Consider the following 21,263-nt stretch of genomic DNA (forward strand, 5'->3'; position numbering starts at 1 on the left):
CTGCGCAAAGAACGCCGTCAACTTCAGGTGGCGCACGATTTGCTGCACTCCTCCAAATAACCTTGTTATACTATTGTTCCAATGGTGAATTTACAAATTTATATAACAAATAAATTACGGGTGGTAAAATATATTATTAGTCATGCTGTTATATGAGTAACATATACACCATAAAATTGCAATAAACGTTATTTGTAATCAATAAAGATAAGATTTGGCAATAGATCGTATCGAATTAAAGTGTGAAAGAGAAAAATACACATTATGTATTTTTAATAACATCTACAACTAAACGTAACAGTGAAATGTGAATAACATGATCGTTTGTAATGCGTTTCTCTATATTGATAAATACCGCTTGGTTATTAGTGGTGACAGGACCTAACTTAACATGAGGTGAAACTAGGTCCACAAAAATTTCAGTTGATAGCATTTTGCAAAAATATTGCACGATGGAAGCTCATGAGAATGAGCAGTATGTTACATTTCCCCTTTCAGAGGTACACGATAGTATACAGGATAACATTATATCTCATGAAGAAATATGTGAACCAGTTGACGAATGTGTTCTACAAGAAGGACTCACTGAAGTATCTGTTACAGACGTTAATTCTAGTATCACAGAAGCACAGGTTGCGGTTGAGATTTTAGCAAAACATTCCGAGGAGGAAGATAAAAATCGTGTAGTATATCCTATATATATTAAAGAAGAAGAACAACATCAATATACATCCGGGGATGATGAATCAATGGCTGTGGAAGCTCTACGACAACTTGGAGGCATGTATCCTTGTTTTGAAGACAAAAAAGTATGTTCACGATGTGCAAACATGTTCACACAAGCTGAGATAACAAAGCATCTTACTACCTGTTCTGCTACTAAATTATCATGTATTACTTGTGGAGAAAGATTCGAAAGAAAAATAGATTTAAACAATCATATAGTTTGTCATCAAGTAGATCGCCCACATGCTTGTAGAACTTGTGGCAACTTGTTTCGTTCAAAGAACAATTTAAGATGTCATATGTTGCAAGTGCACCAAGTGCAAAAACCTCATAAATGCACCATATGTGGAGCAGATTTTCAAAGGCCTTCTAGTTTATCCAATCATATGAAAATTCATACATATGTTGCTGGACGTGCCATTATGCAGTCACAGAGTGATAATGTATCGCAGTCAGAGGAAACATTCAGAAAATGGCCTGAAAATATGACAGAATCCCAAAATAATCATGTGCCATCTTCGTCTGTACAAACGGTTCAAAGCTATGATACAGTTCAATGGACAGTTCCATCTTATAACTTTCAAAGTGAGCAGGCAGCAGTTAATTCAATATCTAATCCTGAGGAAAAAATAGACACTTTACATGAATTTACTGTAATGCCAAATGGGGAAGTAACACAGTTTGAATATACTCAACAAAATAATATAAATAATCAAGTCAATCAGCAATACAATCTTTCATTAAACTCATTTAATAATGCTGATACAATGGTGAAAGTTGAAACTTTATCGTATAATAGTGAAGATAGAAAGAATTATATAGAAGTTGAAACAAATGGTACAAAACAGCATACTTGTAGACATTGTGGAATTAGTTTTTCTCGCGCAACAGCATTGGTATCCCATGAGAAAACTCATACATCTAAAAATTGGAACATGCCAATTGAATGCGAGTATTGTGATAAACAGTTTCAAGATGGCAATCACTTAGCAACTCATCAAACAACTTGTGCGAAGAAACTAATGCAAAATAATGTTGAACAAGGTACACCTAATAATAAATGGGGTAAACATGCATGTTCTGAATGTGGCAAAAAATTTACAACCAAACAAAAAATGTTCAGACATCAGTGGATTCATAGAAAGAAAACACATTCTTGTGAAGTATGTGGATCTCAATTTGAAAAGCAAAATCAGTTGGATGAACACAGATTATCAGCTCATCCTGGTGACTCTCCATTTACTTGTACAGAATGTGGTAAAAGTTTTGTATCGCGTCAAGGACTTTGGGAACATGGTAGAACACATGCTGGGAGTCCCGCACATTTTCATTGTGATACATGTTCCAAAACATTTTCATCGAGACAGGGATATTTAATACACCATAGAACTCATACTGGAGAAAGGCCATATGGTTGTAAATTTTGTTGGAAAGCGTTTAGAGATGGTGGAACTTTAAGGAAACATGAACGTATTCACACAGGAGAGAGACCTCATGTTTGTCCTCTATGTTCAAGAGCATTTAATCAAAAAGTTGTTTTAAGAGAACATGTTCGATGGGTTCATGCAGCAGGAAAAAATGAAACTGAAGTAACTGGGCCCCCGTTTTCCTGTCCTATATGTGGTGCTTTAAATCAAGATCGGGATGAATTATGTGCACATATTGTTAAACATTCAGATCAAATGATTGCAGAAGCAAAAGCTAAAACAAACAATAATGCACCAAAAACCAAACCAGTTAAGAAAAAGTCAAAAGTGTCTGCAAATACATATTTACAAGGAAAACAAGGAGCTGGAAATCTTATAATTCCTAAATCAGAGGAAACTGAAGCACTTTTGTCTATTACAGAATCAGATAAATCAGATGACCAACAAATTTTAAGTGATAAACAAAATAATACTTTCCTTGTAGTCACTACAGAAAAACGTGATGAAAATTATATTGCAATATCTGAAATTAAATCTGAAGACGTACAATTATTAGTTGATGAAAAACAAGATGAAAATATTCATATTTCACAAGCTAATCATAGTCACAGAGAATCTTTAAATACAACTCGCATAGTTTCTACAGAACGAGAAGGAAGTGCACTTCATACCACAAGCAATCATAATGAAATAACTACAATGCATTTAATACAGGCTTCAAAGCAAACAAATACTTTACATTTAATATCAAAGCAAAATGAATCGTTGCCTGTTCTGACACTACCAAATCCTCAGAGTCATGAAAATTTTTCCAGTCAAATTGCACAAATAAGTAATGATGATTTACCAATGGATATGGTAACTCACCATTCAACTAGGCAAAATCAAGATATCAAAAACCACAGTGAAGTTGGACAGGAATCATTAATACAGGAGGGAGGATCCCAAACGGCTGTAATACAAGTTGTACAATATCATCAGCAAGACAGTGATGATGGAGAAGAATTAGTCTGCGGTATTTGCGGGGAAGATTTTAATGATAAAAATGTGTTGATGGAACACGTTAAAATTCACATATAATTATTGTTACTTTATCACTATCCAAGTTTGTGATATTCTCACGCTATTAATGTGGCTATCTAGAAAATAACAAATTTGAGGATTCCTTATGTTACTGAAACGAAAAAAAAAACTAAATATAACTTTAAGTATCGTTTCCAATAGTAGTAGTAAAGCACCAATCTTCTATGTGTCTTACAAATGCACTGATATTAAAAAGAAACAGGGAATTTCAATGATATTTATACATTTTTAATTAATTTGTTTTTGTTTCTTCAAAATGCTTTTGCACATTTAGATCATACATTATACATGTGGTAAAATAATGTGTATCTTTTAAATAAAATACAGATAAAGATTATATATTATGTAAAGCACATTACTGATTGTCTTAAAGATTAAAAAAAAAAACATATCGTAAGAAAACAATCTCAAGATTATATATTTCTGCTTTGATGCAATTTACGAATTGTTTGATCTTGAATTTAAATATCATTTTTCGATACCTAAATTATAATTAAGTCAAATGACACTTAAGATGTAGAATGTGTGGTGCGATAAAAAAAATAAAATGCATTTTATTTTCTACATTTACTTTATATTAAAACACTTTTCTTTTTAATACCGCATCGTGTAAATTTATCCTTCACCCTTCGCATTTGTATTACCGCGCGTTTTGCCAGTATGAAGCTAGGAACCAAACTCACCACGTGTTGTTGTTGAGCCAAAATACAAGTGTGTATTATTTTGTGACGGAAACAGTTATAATTCACAATTACATTTTGTATCATTTTGTAACGTGTTAAGCGATTTCAATAAGTCTTTACTAAATCCGTAGAAAAGCAGCCGACAAAAAAGTAAGTATTAATATTTTTTTAAAATAAGAAAATACACACATACACGTGTTTTTATTTGTTACAAAGTATGATAGTATTCTTTATAAAAGGATTTTTTTATTGCGTATCTATAAATATAATTAATTTTGACATATATCGTTATACTCTCTAATATTAGTTTAAATTTTGTTTAGCATTAAATTCTAACCTATATTTAGCATTAATATATTTCTCCCGCGTTTGTAATCAGTTCGACGAAGCATTTCTAAGGTGTTTGTGTCTTGTGCTTCAAACGTAAGGTAAAAGAATTTATAAAAAAAAAGCATTCTGTAATTACATAAAAACAAATTTAGTTAAGCCTTATTAGATTGAAGTAGAAAAAAAACACTTTGATACCAGATTTTTCAGTCTCAAACATTAAAACAACAAACGTGTTCATAAGGTGAAGAGGTTATATTGCCGCAACATTATTTTAATTGAAGCATAATAGTATAGTAGAATATAGCAAGAAAACTTTTTAAAGTTTTTAATCAAAATATACAAATATGCCAACTTGGAATCAAATTCAAGCTCAACTACGAAATCCGAATAATCCAGTGGTATTTTTCGACGTATCTGTGGGCACTACAGAAATTGGACGAATGATTTTTGAGCTTTTCGAAGATGTTTGTCCAAAAACATCGGAGAATTTTCGACAATTTTGCACCGGAGAGTACAGAAAAGACGGTGTATCTTTAGGTTTTAAAGGTGCCATATTTCATAGAGTCATTAAAGACTTCATGATCCAAGGCGGTGATTTTGTAAACGGCGATGGTACTGGAGTCATAAGCATCTATGGTGGTGGGACATTTCCTGATGAAAATTTTACATTAAAACATGACTCACCTGGATTATTATCCATGGCCAACAGTGGCAAAGACACTAACGGCTGTCAATTTTTCATCACTTGCGCCAAATGTAATTTCTTGGATGGTAAACACGTTGTTTTTGGAAGAGTTATCGATGGACTTCTAGTTATGAGGAAAGTAGAGAATGTTCCCACAGGGCCAAACAACAAACCAAAAATTCCTGTGACGATATCTCAATGCGGACAAATGTAATAGCTAACTAATTATATTTTATACTCTTAAATGTAAGATATGCTATAAAAAAGTTTGACATATTTCTTCAGAATAAGGGTACTATTTTACAATCATATACCTTTTCCCATTCTAATATTTAAATAGTTTTTTTAGTAAATATATTTCAATAAGTTATAATTATAGCCTAAATTGGTAATTATGATTGTAATGATTTACTTCGGAGCTGTCTGCATCTTACATTGCCTTCAGGTATCTTATGATTTCCTACTAATAGAGATTGCCTATCAAGACCTGCTTAATTGTACTTAAAAGTTAATAAGTTGCATCTTGGTCGACGGATTGATAACTTCGAGGAACTAAAGCCGTGATTAAAAATTCTTGATACGATAAAAATAAAAAAAAGTTATCGTTTTACGAATTTCAATTTTATTCCGTTAAACTTACATACGAAATAAATAGTCATTAATATAATCTACATTGTATTGGATTGGATAAAAATCCAAACACGTTTGAAATATCAATGCGACTTACAACTCGAATCGATCTTCTCAGAAGTAAAACACCCAAAGTAAACACGTGTAATGTGTGTATGATCTAACACTATGATCAGCGTCGACTGACAAAATTCCAACCGTAAATGTTTAGGTCTTCATTTCGTATCTAATTTACAGTAATCTAATCGAAAACTATCCTTTATTCGTACATAATTCGTTCATGGAATAATTTAATATTATATCTATTAATAGCCTAAGAGACAATCGATGTACTTAACAGTGAGTCTTATTTCTGCCTAGCTACATATTCATTTTTTTCCTTTTTAATATGCTCTGAATTGTTACACGAATCGATAAATTGCTTATACTACGAACAATTATTTCTCTTCTATTTTATCGGGCACGTTTATTATATCGTTTCTCAATTGCAAAACTAGTACAGTTTATTCGAACAATTATTCTCGTCAGCACGTAATCTCTTGCTTTGGTTGGTTGCGGAATAAATATGAAAATAATTTCCAGTTGCACTTACGTTGCATAAAATCGTGCGTAGAAAGGCAAATTCCCAAACGATTTACCAACATCTCGAAAAATGGTTTCCAGTAAACTTCAATAAATAAAATGTATCAATGTCTCAAACGATGACCAGTGTGCAATGCACTAGATCGACAACACCCTTCAGACTTTCTTCATCGATCACTCTCGATAAATACCTTCAGAATCGTTTCTATCGGACGAAATTTCCAGTTTATCGTAATTCGAAGGAAACTTATCTCGATCGCAAGATTTGCTCGTTCCCTAAAAAACAACGATATGATGAACGGAGTTGTGATATTCCAAACAAGACCGGCCGGTTTCGAGAGGCATTCCTATCACATAATTCACGAATCATCTGGATATCATCATCGGGATCGTCACGACCTGAAAAAACATTACACCGATCATCATCGTCAGCAGCTCACGGCAACGATAGCAGTTGGTCCCTCCTCTTAGGCACCGTGAGCTGAGGTGTGGTCTACCTGCTGTTGCAAAACACGTCTTCCTCAATGGTATCGACCTGCGAGTTATCATCGACGACCATGATGGGCGTAGCACCGTCGTGGAGACTCGATTTCGAAATGGATCTTTTGTAAACGTCCCTCGTCACGCTCCTGGTGAAGCTGAACTTTCGTACCAGCTTTTTGTCCAATGCAGCGGGACTCTTTGGTCCTTTCGCCCTAAATTCGTCTTCTGTTCCTTCGTAATGAGCGAGCATCACCTCCGTCGCGTGTTCTTCGATCACGTCCACAGCATAATCGATATCATCGTCAGTAGCATTTTCCTTGATCACGCAGAATCTCAAGATATACTTTCCCATGACTCTAGCTGGGATCATATGAAGTCTGCCGGATGCGTTAATATTCGCCAACAATTCCTGATTGATCTCATCGCTCTCCTTCAGTCTGAAGCAGACCAGACCAACTCTCACGTCGTTAGTGATCTCGAATCTTTTGTCCCTTCTCATCAGAGTCTCGAACCGTCTCGCCAGCCTGATATGGTTCCTTATGTACTTCTGCAATCCTGTAATTCCATACGATCTCATCACGAACCACAATTTCAGCGCTCTGAATCGTCTGCTCAAAGGAATTCCCCAGTGACGATAATCGATAGATTCTCCGGATCTAGCGTGCTGAAGGTACAATGGATCGACGACGAGCGCCGACGTGAGCTTCACTCGATCCCGTACCCAAAGGCAGGAACAGTCGAAATTAACGAGCAACCACTTGTTGGGATTCGTGTTGAACGAGTCTGCGTGCTCGATACCTGTCATCAACGGCCTCATTTCCGGGCAAATGAACGCGTTCCCAGCGTAAGCACCGTCCACGTGGAGCCACATGTTAGGATACAGTTTGCACACTGGTCCGATTTCGACTAAATTATCGAACGCACAGGATCCGGTAGTGCCAAGAGTGGTGGAGACATAAAACGGAACCAAACCGTTTGCCACGTCTTCGCGGATCGCAGATTCCAGTCGCTTACCTCGCAAGGAACCTTTTTCATCTGGTTCAAGAACTCGAAGCTTCACCAAACTGATCATCGCTGCCTTTTCGACGCAGGAATGAGCTTCTGTGGAACAATAGGCGACCAACCGTGGCAAAAAGGCCGAGTCCTCGGTGTTCGGGTCTTGCTCCTTCAAGGTTCGAATCGCTTGAGTACGTGCCGCAAGCATGGTGACCAGAATACACTCGGAGGCTGACCCTTGTATCACTCCACCACCTTTCGAGCTTTTGTGTTCAGCTAGGAACTCCGCTGGTAGGTCTATCGCTTTTGCGTACCAGTCGAGTACGATCGTTTCCAGTTCCGTGCAGGCCGGGCTCGCCGCCCAAGAGAAACCTATGCACCCGATTGCGTCCGACAGCATGTCCCCGAGGATCGAAGGGAACGAGTTACCCGCTGGAAAGTACGCGTGAAAACGTGGATGCTGCCAGTGTGTGATCTGTAAACCATCCGTGTTTTCTTAGTAATCGACGTTTGTACTGAACGTAAAGATTTGTAAAAAAAAATTTTTATACTAATTTTTCAATGTCGAGGTATGAATTTAAAAACTCCGCAACACACGAACATTAAATTAGCAAAGAAATATTGGAAATAGGATGATCTAACGATAATGAAAAGTGTTATTTTATGATCGACCAGGTTTTTCCTATTTTTTTAGTATTCGTGAATATTATTAACATCGAAAGAGGTCGGAATCAACGAAGGGGGATCGATAATCGAGCCCATAGTTGACACTCACCCCGGGCATTATTTTGCTGTCGACGTCCCTCATTATGGCATCCCATGATTCCCCTTTCGCTGGAGCTTCTTTGGGAAGTAGGGGCCTTAGATACCCTGGATCCACGTTCGCCGTCACCCTCTTTCCCTCCAAGGTGCGGAGATACTCGCAAATATACTCGATCATCTCCTTGCCACGTACTTGAAACTCATCGATGTTCATGATAATTGCCGGCTGGAATGTAATTCGAAGGAGAGACGGGCTAGTGCGTGCCAATGAAACTCATGTTTGATTAAGCACGTTCTCGGCTAAAGCGTGTGTACGTGATCGTGACATTTTTCACCGCCATTTATCGGGATTACAGACGAAATAAACGTCATTTGCAAGCAAAGAAATACCTGGGATGAAATATCTTCTTTACGTGTTCTCTTTTCTTTACGTTACTTCTCTTTGTTGCTTTTACTTTTCTTTTTCCAAAAGATTCCAAAAGATTCCAAAAGAGTCCGTTGCTGCGTTTTATTTCTCAAACTACTCTACGATTTCGAGTTTTCGAAATATCGAAGCGTTTTTCACTCACTTTTTCTTTTTGACTAGCGGATAGAAAATCCGATCCACTTCGAAGATATATCACTCGAACGTTTCGATACGTTTCTCTTGCAGAAGGAATTTGAAAATGGTCGTTTGAGTTGTTTCAGAACATGATCCCACTTGGAAAGAAACGCGTAACAGGTTTGTCCCGCGTTGGAACCGAGACTGGTGGCACCTGGCATAGCGCCGGTCAGTTTTATGCGCGCCTCCTCTTCGTACATCCCTGCCTCACGCAGATAAAATTAAGGCGGAGCTTCGCCTATCGTGAAAAATATTAACTTACCTGCTTCATTCTGGATTACGACACTGGCGCCTACTGTAACGCTTCTTACGTAAATGCCTGCTCGAAAAAAGGGATCACACCCCTTCGAAATTTCTCTCCAACCCATAAAATTCGTCATACTTCCACTCAACCAATTTAGCAGCGCTTTTTCCCTCCCACGTGTGACGTGATAATTCATTCTTTTCCTCAAATGCCTACACCGGTACACTTATACCTTCTTTATAAAAAAAAAAGTGATACGATTTTTAAAGAATTGTCAATTTTCTCGCTCGAACATTTTTCTTTTTTTTTTTACTAAATTTTAATGCTTTTTTGCAATTTATACCTAAAAGATTTCACTAAAAATTATTTCATCTGAAAATACCTCCGTTACTGTTTTAATTATTTTCTGAGAAAAGGAAACAACAATAATTGAAATTTCTGGCATGTTTCGTACCGATCGTTCGAAGAGAATTAATTCGACGATTAGAAAATCGATTGCCACCCGCGCAGATAGTCGTCGCGGATCGATGCCAAAAATCTGAACGAAAATTCGTAAGAAGGGTGGTCGACATCAATGGTGATGTATCGAGGGGGTCGCTGCTTGAATAAGCCAGCGTGTTGTCGATGATGCACGGGGAGTAAACTCGCCCCCTCCTCCCCCGTTTATAAATAGACGTTTACTCTTCACCTACATTTACAACACCCCGTAGAAGCGGTGACAGGTCACCGCTCAATCTTTGTAACACATACAAGCAGACACATGGCGAACACCATTTTCTCTCTCGCCACTACCTTCACGCATGGTCTGCTCGCGACCGACGTTTTCGAATTGGATTCTCGATCGAGGGTGTCGATACGATTGCCATTCAGTTCGAATTAATTAATTCCACCGCTGATCCCCTTTTTTCCGCCGGCTATTGTCCATTTGACTCGCGTTAGCTTCGGGCAAGTTGCCGATCAAAAAACCGCTATACCTCAAACAATTAGAAAGTTACCTTTCCGAGGAGATCCAAGTAAATTGAATTCATAGTTTAAAACAATTAAATGTAATTTTCATAAGGAGGGAAAGAAGTATATTCGATCTATCGTTGAACCGTTGTTTTAATATTTCCTTCTATTTATTATCGAATTATTTAGTTAGTTAGAATTTGTAGGTGTTGAATCTTTTACTAAAGAAGAAAAAAAAGGTAGAAGTATTCTCGTGATAGGTTTTTCTTACAATAAGTTACGCTCGTTTATTTTTCGACATTGGAGACTATCCTTTGATCTCTGTTAATATGCAACAGCCTACGTAAGGGATAGTATTTGTCGCTCGTTCAATTACCAATATTCTGCCAATGATCGACATTATCGACAGTTTCCCCTTCTCCAGTGAACCAATTTACGATCACGCGTTTTCGCTCGACGTAGCATCTTTCGGCAAGTGATGCCTGAGCCACGCGCCACGTTTTCGTTTTCATAACAAGATCCCGTTTTCGCAAATGAGTTCTACGAAAATGGAATCGAAACGAAATTGAATATAAATGTCACTGGTTACTTAGAAGAGAGAAAAAGAGAGAGAACGATATCGAAGCAAACGGTCCAGGTACATCGTTCACCCTCGTGACCCCAACCTTTTCGATCGTGTAACGAATAGCTTTTTATGACCTTTTTTCGATATTCCCGCGATACGAGTTTCCGTTTCATGTTTTTTATTCCACTCCCCACCCTCCCCCTTTGTAACTCCATGCCCGGGCCAATTCACAGACATCTCTATAACGACAGAAAACAATTACGATTGCAGATGATGTGGTGAATAATTGGAAATACCATGGTTTCTGTACTTGAAGAAATCCATTTTACTATATAGAACACGCTTTATATATCATATAGGTAATGTATATTGGATAGAATAATATGTTACATACGTAGCGTGTTTCACGTGGTACACGATTCTGTCGCGATCCAAAGAGAGCACACTTATATAAACAGATCGATAAGCAAGTAAAGATGATGTACTTATATCTATCGAGCCGCTTCCTTCGGTCGAGCTGTGAACGCGAAACTTTGCAACTACTGCACACAGTCCCGAAGGGCTGACTAAACAGGCGACGAAAAACGCTGCCACGATCAAACAGGGTCGTCGATCAATTTCGACCATATTTTCATTCGTCGACTGTTGCTGAGCAATTTTAAGGGAATTTTCTTATTTGAGAATCTTGCACCGTTTCTTTTTAATCGACGATTCCGTCGGCAGTATCCGTACGTGATTCGATTGCGAGAATCGTTGTTGCTTCGTTATTTAAGTTTCATTCCTGTCAATGTATCTGGAGAAACTTTCGAAACTTTAGAGAAAAAAAAGAAACGATGAAGGATCGGGCAAGGTTTTACGCTCTGCCATTTGGCGATCTTCCACGGGACGGCGAAGCGGATGGCGATGGATCCGGACTGCATCCGTTGCTGCTTCCGCGACGACTTCCGGTACCGCTTGCTTTCAGCCGTACCATGGTATCCAAATGACGAAATCTAAAATTATTTCTTTCGATTAATAAGAAAACACGATGTAAGGACAATTTCGAATATTCCATGTAAATGCAAAGTTTCAATCCCGTTATAAGAAAGAAGAAAGATGTGAAATATTGTTTTAAAGAAAAGATAAAATAGAAATTTGCAGAATATTTTTCAACGTGCCTAAGAGATAGTTCGCTAGTATCGGCGGCGTCCTTCATCAGATACGCCAGTGGCCACGATATCCACGAACGTCTACCGTCAGACATACTAAATCAGTGATTTTGTTAAATCTCTGTAATCCATTTTAAGGATACAGCAAATTCTTACGTTGCGCTGTTCGTAGGATTCGAACCGATACCACCGATGGTTGCTTGAGTATCGAGTTTTCCCCCTGTCCTGTTTGGCGTCTTCGTAAAACCAGGCTGAATCGCAGGATCAGACACCATGCGGACGAAGAAGGACCTTCTTTGCTCCAAAGTGGCTCTCTTCTTCTCCTCGAGCATTTTCCTCTGTGTCAACTCGTCCATGACATCCTGCAATTGAAGATAAAATAAAGATACACGTAATACGCAAGAACATTCAAAAAGCGAAACGAAATTCCAATTGGAGAGATTTCGCTCACCTTGGACTCTAACAACTCAGCTAGATAATCCGTGATTATGCTCCACGCTATGTCTACGATATAAAAATAAGAATTGAGTAATAGAGTAAAAATTGAGTAAAAAGAAACGTGTAAGAATGGTATTATCAAGCAAGATATTGCTAACCAACGTCAGAAGCGGTGGCATTCGGCGCAGCAAGTGCGAAACGAATCGTGAAGCGTTGATTCACTCTGGCTGGCACCATATGCAGCTTTCCAGAATCATTGATAGCACTGAGAAGCTTCTGATTTAGCTTGTCGGTGCCTTTTGCTCGGAAACAAACCAGGCCCAACTGAAAACCATTTAATACAATAAAACTTGGTAACGCGATAAACCTTGATTCCAAGCCTTAAGTCACTGCTGTCTTCGTATTGTCTTCGCGAGTCGCTCACCACAACTTCGTTACAGAGCTCGAATCTCGAATCCTTCCTCACCAACGCCTCGAATCTTTTCGCCAATTGAACGTGATTTCGAATATAGGCCTGCAAACCGGATATCCCGTAGCTTCTCATCACGAACCACAGCTTCAAGGAACGAAATCGTCGGCTCAGTGGTATGCTCCAGTGTCTGGGGAAACAAGAAATTAAAAATAACGGATGTTGAATGAACAAACGATGCTTGTTTTTTTAATGAAATAAACAACGTCGATGAAATCGATAGTACCTATAATCGATGGCTGTATCCGCGTGAGTATGCTGCAGGTAAAGAGGATCGACGACGAGCGCGCCAGTCAGCTTGAATCTATCACGAACCCAGAGACAGGAACAATCGAAGTTCGTTAATAGGAATTTGTTCGTGTTGGTGTTGAAAGAATCTGCGTATTCAATACCAGCCATCAGGTACTTTAGTTCCGGACAAATGAACGAGTTGCCTGCGTAAGCCGCATCCACGTGTAACCATACCTATCGACAGCCATAATACAAATTTTGGGGCTGAATATACGCGATAATGTAGCTTGAAAATCGTAAATATTCTTACGCCTGGATATTTTTTACAAACTGGACCGATTTCTCTGAGATTATCGAAGGAGCAACAAGCAGTTGTGCCTAAAGTAGTGGAAACGAAGAAGGGGATATATCCTTCGGCTGTATCAGCTTCGATTGCCTGAAGAAAATTGCACGATGACGAAGAAGAAACTTTTAATCAAAATCAACACGTTTGCTATATCACTTTCGCGTATATAACTTGCTAAAACCTACAACGATACGTACAAGTGAAGATTAAGAGAATTTTCTAATACAATTCGATCACCAATTCTCTGTGGTAGCGAACGTGTTAAATATAAATATAATCCGAAAGAAAAATTCTACCTGACGCAGAGTTTCACCACGAAGAACGCTCTTGTCGTCGGGCTCCAAAATCCTTAATTTTACGAAGCAGATCATCGCGTCCTTTTCGACACAGCTGTGACTTTCGCGACTACAGTAAGCCATTAATTTTCCTAAAAGAGCAGTTTCGTCCAAATGTGCATGAGCAGGTAACTCTTTTAATCTACCAATAGCTTGAGCTCTTGCTGCCAGCATACACACTAAAACACACTCCGAAGCTGAGCCCTAAAATTCGTTTAACTGTTATCTCATTGCCTACGATTTATATATAACGATTACGTTATTTGATTAATCCAGTAGAAAGTGTTTAATTCTCGCAAAATATCAAAATATTTACTTGTATCACACCACCTCCTTTGCTACCAGGGCTAAAATAAAGAAAGTCCGTCGGTAGACCAATAGCTTTGCCTGCAATTTAATATACCCGATGATATTCGTTCTGTAATACTTCATATAAATTCGATTGATATTTAATGGAATAATATTGAATTACCGAACCAGTCACAGACTATCGTCTCGAGCTCCGTGCAGGCTGGACTGGCCGCCTAGAACAAATAAAACGTCGAAATACAGAAATGAACGAACAAACAGACTTGAGCGATCCGTCAAGTCTTTCTAATCCATGTTCATATCCTGATCTTCGCGAGAAAATTGAATTTCGTGTATCGATGCGACTTCAGCATCCTCGGAATTTTTATATTCGTAACATATATTTATAGGGATGTTACATACGTAACGCGGATGTTAAGTAATTTTCTCGAAAGGAAGAAAAAAAAATATTGAACTCACCCATGAAAACCCAATGCAACCTATTGCATCCGACAACATATCGCCAAGAATCGATGGAAAAGAATTTCCAGCTGGAAAGTACGCGTGAAACCGTGGATGTTGCCAGTGAGTTATCTATAAATATTTTCCTCCTTTTATCCATCTCTTTTTATTTACACGTTGTTTTTCTTTTCATTCTCAAAATCTTAAAATTCTTTCATCACTTGTAGACATTATCAAAGTCACAGAGAATGAAAAGTGATTCTACTTTTCACTTACTCCGGGCATGATCTTCGATTCAACGTCCCTCATGATGTCCTCCCAAGGTTCAGGTTCCCGCGGTGCTTCCGATGGTAGAAGGGGTCTCAAATATCCGGGGCCAACGTCCGGTGTTACTCTCCGGTTGTGAATATTACTCATAAATTCGCAAATGTACTCCACCATCTCCTTGCCACGCATGCGAAACTCCTGAATGTCCATGATGATCTGTTTGGTCCTTGAAAACCTTTGGATAGAACGTGATTTCGTTTACCATCACAGTTATCACGAATTTACTTGTTCTACTTTCTAGTTAATTCGATAATAATATCTGTCACAAGTTCGATAAGGATGAACCCTTTTCCACTCTGTATCTGCCACTAAATGCGACACGATTAATTCGTCAATGAAATTAAAGAAATTGGTGAACGCAGAATTACATAGACACTCTTACTTTCAGCAACTTCAAAATTACAATCTTCCTATCTATTTGCGAAAGGAAAATTTTAATATTTTGCTCATCAAAAGCGCAAACTTTTGTGTTTCGTCTTTATCATTCGTTCATACGTTCGTTCGAACGTATAATATATGGATTTGCCGGCTACGTTGATGCTTCGCACTGAACGCATATATACGTCGGTCGTCGACAAAGGGATAAACGATGCGATAAAGATATTACAGAAACTTTCTTAGTTTCACTGGAACAACACGTCGAATAAAGACAACTAATTCGTGAGAACATTGATGAATCCAGAATTGTATTCGCTCGAAGGATCGACCCTCGACACAGACACTCTTGCTTCCTTAAAAACGTAAAAAAAATTACCGCAGTATCTCGTTATACGATGCGAAAAGGTGTTTGGATATATTTTGTAATTTCACTTTTTGTCACGATCGGAAGGACTTGAACGAAAATTCGTAGTCCCCACGCGGAAGACCGTCCTACCTGTTGCTAGCGACGACGACGAAGATCGTAAGGTCCAACCGGTGTACGTTGAATGAGCCACGACCGAACAATCCGCACTTTCGCCTACCACCGCGGATATATCGAGGATCCAGGGAGCGAGGATTCTTCAATTCCTGCGCAAACGCGTCCTTCCGTGCGATCTTCTTAGCGGATCCTCGAAAGGACGAGCGGGAGAAATGGGTGGATCTATGTATGGCTAGGAACGCAATTTCCGTTAAAGGGAAGATTGAAATAGACACGTAAGGGTACCGACTCCCCTTCGTTCAATCAGTAACCTCATGCTTGCTCTTTGTTACGAAACTTTAACGGTTGCGCCTAATCAAAATCGTGTATTCTTTGAAAATTCGTTTTTACTTCTCTACCAGTGAGTATAATTTTGATCATATAGATCGTTAGATTGGATGGAATTTTACGAAGGGTGACACGTGCTTCTGATAGGCTGCAATAAAAGGAATAAACTTCTAAGAGGTGTCCTTGAACGATAATGAACTTGACGATGTTCCATAAACGATTCCAGAAAGTGATGTAATGGTAGACTTTGCAATTTACAGTCGTATCTGTGACACTCACTGATTACGTAGTTTATCGTTACGTGTATTATCAATGAGAGGAGTACGGTTTCTTAACGAAACAACGAGTTCTAACGAACGAAGTTTAAGAACGTTGTTTAAGAAGGCATCGTTGGATGGTTGTTTGATTTCGTAATAGGTCATACGATGAAATAGAGAATAGGAAGGTCTTCGCGCGGGGAAACTTCATTCTGCAGGTCGATTGACTCGGAAATGTTCATACAATCGTTCGAGGGAGCGTAGTTCTCCTCCGGAGTATTGGAGGAAAACTTCTGAAAACGGCTTGCGCCGTTCATTGGCGATGAAATCGTTGAGCGTCTTCTCCATAGAAGAGTTGGCCACTCGAATAAATTGGAAGCAAGGCTTCTGAGCGCCCGATGGTTTATTACGGTAGGAAAAGAGCGCGTAGGTATGGTTAAAAAGGTGTCAGACGCAGAATATCTCGTCCCCTCTCCCTTTAAAAGTCGTAGCGATGCAGCTGCACCAAAAGTGGTCGGAACTCCTTGACCTTTCGTTCTCTCGTTTAGAGAATCCTCTGATACATCAAGAATCTCGTCAGATCTCCCGTCACGTCGAAATTAGTTTCCTTCGTTGTTCGAACAAAACATATCGGATCGAATAGCGAGAAACACTCGATGGCTAAGAAACAATGTTTCTAAGTAGTTCACCGACATCGATGAAACACATTTCCTCGTTATAGATTGAAGGATCAAACGCTGGAAATTCTGTTTACCATTAGTCCCTTTTAACAAGTTACTTTCCTTCTCTACAAAGTTTCACACTAACATAGAAATCGTAATTCAACGACGCAAACGCGATGTTGTCGACTATCTATCTGCCGCCATCGACGTGCACGAGCCTAACGTAACAGTTTCTGTATCCGATATAGGACAAATAATGATTTGTGACGTAGCGAACACTGAACTAGACGTACATCGAAAGCGCTCCGCGCCTAAATCTTTAATCGAAATCGATCGGAAAATGTGTCAGTATCTGTCCAACAAATTCTTCCGGATACGTACACCGGTATAATTTCCATAGATGAAGAAGTTGACGCGCGAAGAAACGATCAGAGGTTCTTCAAGGATCAAGGATCTTGATGAAATAACGTGAGAAGCGAATTAGTATCCACCAGTGGAAGCACCCGTTTCGTTTCACATAGGCAAAACGACGCCCTTTAGGGATAAAAACGTTCATAATGCTGGAATGCAGGGGTGAGAAACTGATAGGGGTGCTTAATAATGCAATATGGCGTCGGGGAGTCGCGGCGCTATGCCGACTATGCCGCATACCACCACCATATACGCCTACACTGCGACCCCCTTACACCCTCCGTATTTGCCCCCGACTACGAACAAGCCAGAGGGGTAGGGATGTACCGTGCAATCGAATGCTGATTGGAAAATATTGATGGAGTTTCCATAGGGGATCCCTCAGACCGCCGATGCTTTTTCCAAGTTCGCCTCGGAATTCCAGAAATTACACTGAACGCCAACTTTCGAGAAACGTCCCAGTTTCATTCTGAGGAAGATTGATATTAATTGATGATCGTCGAATCGTACGTTGGTTATCGAATATATAAAATGTCGATTTTTGAATGGTTAAGGGTTGTTATAATTAAATATTGACGTTCTTCAGGAGATTTATTTTGTAGGTAGATTCTTTGTTCATCTTTCGAAGGATGTCTCAGTTTCGTGCTAAGGAGGATCGATATTAAACGATGATCGTCAAATTGTCTCGATCGTTGAATCTATGAAATTTCATTTTTAAATGACAGAGGATCGAATACGAGCGAATATGGTATTCGTTAATGCAAGATTTCTTCTATAGGTCTTTGTTTATTTCTTATATTGTAGAAATGGAATTTAACTTTTAAGACAACTGAGACAAGTTATACGTTTTCTGATACCACTGAGATCTATAGGAATATAAATTATTATATCACTAAGCGACAAAACGTTGTAATCCAATATGTCAGTTAAAAAATTATAATTAGCTTGTACTTTTTCAAATTTGAGTGTACTATATTCTACGCTATTATTCTGTCGCGTTCATTCGCGTTAAAAAAGTGTATCTTGAAAGGATTAAATTGTTTTTAACAGAGTTAAGGTATCGATATGGCTTTGGAGCGCCGTGTCTGACCAATGATGGTTATTTTCCACTTGAAACGCGACATCGTTTAGACTGGCGTCGAATTACAAGTAACTAAAGAAAGTGAAATTTACTGTTCACTGATTGATTTTATCTTAATAAGAATAAGAATAAATGTACATTTAACTGATTACACCTTTAATGGAAATAAGTTAATTTTTATTCATTATATAAAATATAATCGAATCTGATGTAAGCCAAGTTCAAGATTAGCAAGTTGAAGGAATTGTAGATATTTAAATATTCCTGTATGAGAGAAGAGAAGATAAGATAGGATGAAACCGAGAAAGGTTTATGTGCAAGACTGTACTCGGTCATTCCAAGTTCCATGAATGGTTCCAAGAATGGCACGCCGAAGAACCGATGCCTGCGGACTCATGACCTACTGGCAGAGAGACGTGGTCTCCTCCGCTCTTTCATGATTCTACCCTCGTAATAATTCTCTTTAAGATTACGAAAATCAGCAGAAATATTTTTTCGAAATCTTAATAGATGGTAAAAATCTCAATAAATATTCATTCAGTAACTGATTGATTTTCTTGCAGATGGTCCGACCAAAATTGAATAAAAAGAAATGGATGAATAATGTGGAACCTGAGCCAACAGATTCGGGAATTCCTATACCAGATTTACCAGAAAAGATTCTTCTAATGCAAGTAAATGTCGAAATAAAAGTTTATAAAAGATTAACTAGCATTTTTATAGCATGTTGTTTAATGGGAATTTTTTCAGGTAAGAAGTGGCTCGAAAATTAGAAATGTTCTCGATTACGCGTTGAAAGAATTCTCAAATTATAACAACGTTGTTTGGAATGCGGCAGGGAAAGCTGTTGGGAAAGCTATTTCCTGTGCGGAAATTTTCAAAACGAAAGAAAAAGACCTTCATCAGATCACTAAAATACGTTTTATACAGTAAGTTATATAACACGGAAAGAAATGATAGTCTCTGTTTGTTTCTTAATTGAGGTATATGTATTATTAAAGGTCAAAGGAGTCGGAAAAGAGAAAGGAGAATGAAACCGCCGAAAATGTACAAATTTATCACGTCCCGGAAATATTTATTTTGCTTGCAAAAGAAGTAAAAGACACATCAGTGCTTGGGTAAATATTTATTTTGTAAAATTTTATAATTATATTGTTATATCATGTTCCTGACGTTAATGTACAGCTACCAGGCGCCTGGTGATAATGGAGAATTCTTAAATGGCCAAGAAATAAAAAACGAGTGCAAAGGTAAGAAACAGGAAGCAGGTAGTAATGTGACCCGCGTGGATGCTGGGGAATTCGCAGCTATGGGATTGAGGGCTGGTCAAAAAAGGCCAAAGAAAGAGCAAACGAAAGGGCAAACAGAAGCACCACCAAAAAAGAGTAGGAAAAGAGCAAACAATGGTCGATAATACAAGCGAGAGAAATTATATTGTATTGTATATAAAATTCAATCTGAAATAACTCGTATATAATCAGAGACAAAAATTTTAAATTTTAAATAAAAAATCATATTTTCTTCGAAACTTTGTACATTTGTAAGAATTTTAATTCTATCATATTTGTTTTATGCACATGAAAGAGCGATACAATGGTTCTTATTAAGTAAAAAGTTTATTCCTTGTCAGTACATGCATGTTTATTACAGAAATAATCACGCGCTTTCGGTGTATTTCTCTTATTCCAATCTCTATTAACTGATCTTATCGTTATTAGATTTCTTATTTACAAATTATATATACAGTGTTACAATAGCATGCATGCACATTGCGGACTTATAACATATACTATGAAAATTACAGTGCCTTCTACAGAAATTTAATTGTAAGATCTTCTGTCTTTTGGTTTTAGAAAAAGTTATTCGCAATAGACGATTAGCAAACATCACATTTCACCAACAGTAAATGAAATTACTAAAAAATTCTTTCATGATGATTATGTTTCTCACCGTTGGTGAAACTGGAAGAGAGTACATTTTTGCAATTATTTCTCTGTTTTTTTTTTTGTAGTAATATATTCTTAGTATCAAATTCGTATAAGCTTACAAAAAACATTGTTTGAATTAATCGCAATTGATACATTAATAAACCAATAAATTCCAAAGTATTCTTAATTCTTTTTTTCATTTTCATATTATGTCAATTACTACTATAAACTACTTATTATGGAGCTTAAGTATTCGGCAGTAGTATGGATAATCTCCCAGCACTGATATTGTTTTTCTTACCGAGAAAACTAGAGAACACTTTTAACTTTCTCATTGGCAGAATTATTAATCGGTAAAAAATTAATGTCAATTAATATAGATAAATAATTATAAAACAAACTAAAAAATAATATTCACTTGTATTCTCTAGTCTCATTTTTAAAAACGTGTGTGCCCTGATAATATAACAGATCTGTATCATCCTTATTATGTTTAATACTTTACAGACAATAAAAATGTAACGTTTTTAAACGGACTATGTGATATTAAGAGTTATACCGGTAACAGGAGAAGAAAGTCAACATTTTAAGTTCAATCCCACATAAGATAAATATGTTATAAATAAGAACACTACACATTTACTATCATTACTAATAATGCATATAAGTGTTTGCTTCATTTGGTTACTGCACGATGATTATAGTTACGTTATATTGATAACGTTTGCTACAGTAAATATATCCATTTTTTTATGATGACTCAATGAAGTAAGAAAAAAATATCGATATTTAATGTTAGATTTCGAATTAGTCAAACACATCGTAATAAGGTTACTTACAAAAAAGAAATCTAAATTTATATATAGTTTCAATAAAATTAAATATTTTTATACAAAAAAGAAGGTACAAAATATATAAAGATATGCTATGTAAAAGACTGAATAATTTT

General features: G+C 37.5%; 5 protein-coding genes across 8 annotated transcripts; 3 read left to right on the forward strand and 2 right to left on the reverse strand.

Moving 5' to 3' along the window:
* The first annotated feature begins 27 nt into the window (after window positions 1-27).
* LOC138180131 (zinc finger protein 595) lies at window positions 28-3,800 on the forward strand. Its single transcript, XM_069113655.1, has one exon. It carries the CDS (start codon window positions 453-455, stop codon window positions 3,231-3,233), a length of 2,781 nt encoding a protein of 926 aa, XP_068969756.1. The 5' UTR covers window positions 28-452; the 3' UTR covers window positions 3,234-3,800.
* A 120-nt stretch (window positions 3,801-3,920) lies between these two features.
* On the forward strand, window positions 3,921-21,130 carry Rpp25 (ribonuclease P protein subunit Rpp25). 2 transcript variants are annotated; one of them, XM_069113673.1, is made up of 5 exons: window positions 3,921-4,069; window positions 18,950-19,060; window positions 19,137-19,315; window positions 19,388-19,504; window positions 19,572-21,130. In XM_069113673.1, exons 2-5 carry the CDS (start codon window positions 18,950-18,952, stop codon window positions 19,798-19,800), a joined length of 636 nt encoding a protein of 211 aa, XP_068969774.1. In that variant the 5' UTR covers window positions 3,921-4,069; the 3' UTR covers window positions 19,801-21,130. The 2 variants fall into 2 exon arrangements, with proteins under 2 accessions (XP_068969774.1, XP_068969775.1); XM_069113674.1 differs by lacking the exon at window positions 3,921-4,069 and adding an exon at window positions 4,273-4,347.
* On the forward strand, window positions 4,284-5,297 carry LOC138180139 (peptidyl-prolyl cis-trans isomerase H). Its single transcript, XM_069113675.1, has one exon. The coding sequence runs from the start codon at window positions 4,594-4,596 to the stop codon at window positions 5,146-5,148; it is 555 nt and encodes a 184-aa protein (XP_068969776.1). The 5' UTR covers window positions 4,284-4,593; the 3' UTR covers window positions 5,149-5,297.
* On the reverse strand, window positions 5,373-9,256 carry LOC138180134 (tyrosine decarboxylase). Of its 3 annotated transcripts, none has more exons than XM_069113666.1 (4): window positions 8,778-9,256; window positions 8,401-8,613; window positions 6,644-8,100; window positions 5,373-6,545 (listed from the first exon to the last, which is right to left on the reverse strand). In XM_069113666.1, exons 2-4 carry the CDS (start codon window positions 8,599-8,601, stop codon window positions 6,539-6,541), a joined length of 1,665 nt encoding a protein of 554 aa, XP_068969767.1. In that variant the 5' UTR covers window positions 8,602-8,613; window positions 8,778-9,256; the 3' UTR covers window positions 5,373-6,538. The 3 variants fall into 3 exon arrangements, with proteins under 3 accessions (XP_068969767.1, XP_068969768.1, XP_068969766.1); XM_069113667.1 differs by having other exon boundaries at window positions 8,957-9,255; XM_069113665.1 differs by having other exon boundaries at window positions 8,401-9,252.
* On the reverse strand, window positions 11,008-16,673 carry LOC138180144 (aromatic-L-amino-acid decarboxylase). Its single transcript, XM_069113682.1, has 14 exons — window positions 15,664-16,673; window positions 14,739-14,964; window positions 14,481-14,594; window positions 14,185-14,236; window positions 14,029-14,099; window positions 13,674-13,916; window positions 13,342-13,467; window positions 13,027-13,265; window positions 12,756-12,930; window positions 12,490-12,655; window positions 12,345-12,397; window positions 12,050-12,255; window positions 11,903-11,989; window positions 11,008-11,737 (listed from the first exon to the last, which is right to left on the reverse strand). Exons 2-14 carry the CDS (start codon window positions 14,937-14,939, stop codon window positions 11,599-11,601), a joined length of 1,872 nt encoding a protein of 623 aa, XP_068969783.1. The 5' UTR covers window positions 14,940-14,964; window positions 15,664-16,673; the 3' UTR covers window positions 11,008-11,598.
* Window positions 21,131-21,263: the final 133 nt, after the last annotated feature.

This window comes from Bombus flavifrons, chromosome 5, assembly GCF_040668555.2.
Source record: "Bombus flavifrons isolate JBK064 chromosome 5, iyBomFlav1_principal, whole genome shotgun sequence".
Classification (NCBI taxonomy): Eukaryota; Metazoa; Arthropoda; class Insecta; order Hymenoptera; family Apidae; genus Bombus; species Bombus flavifrons.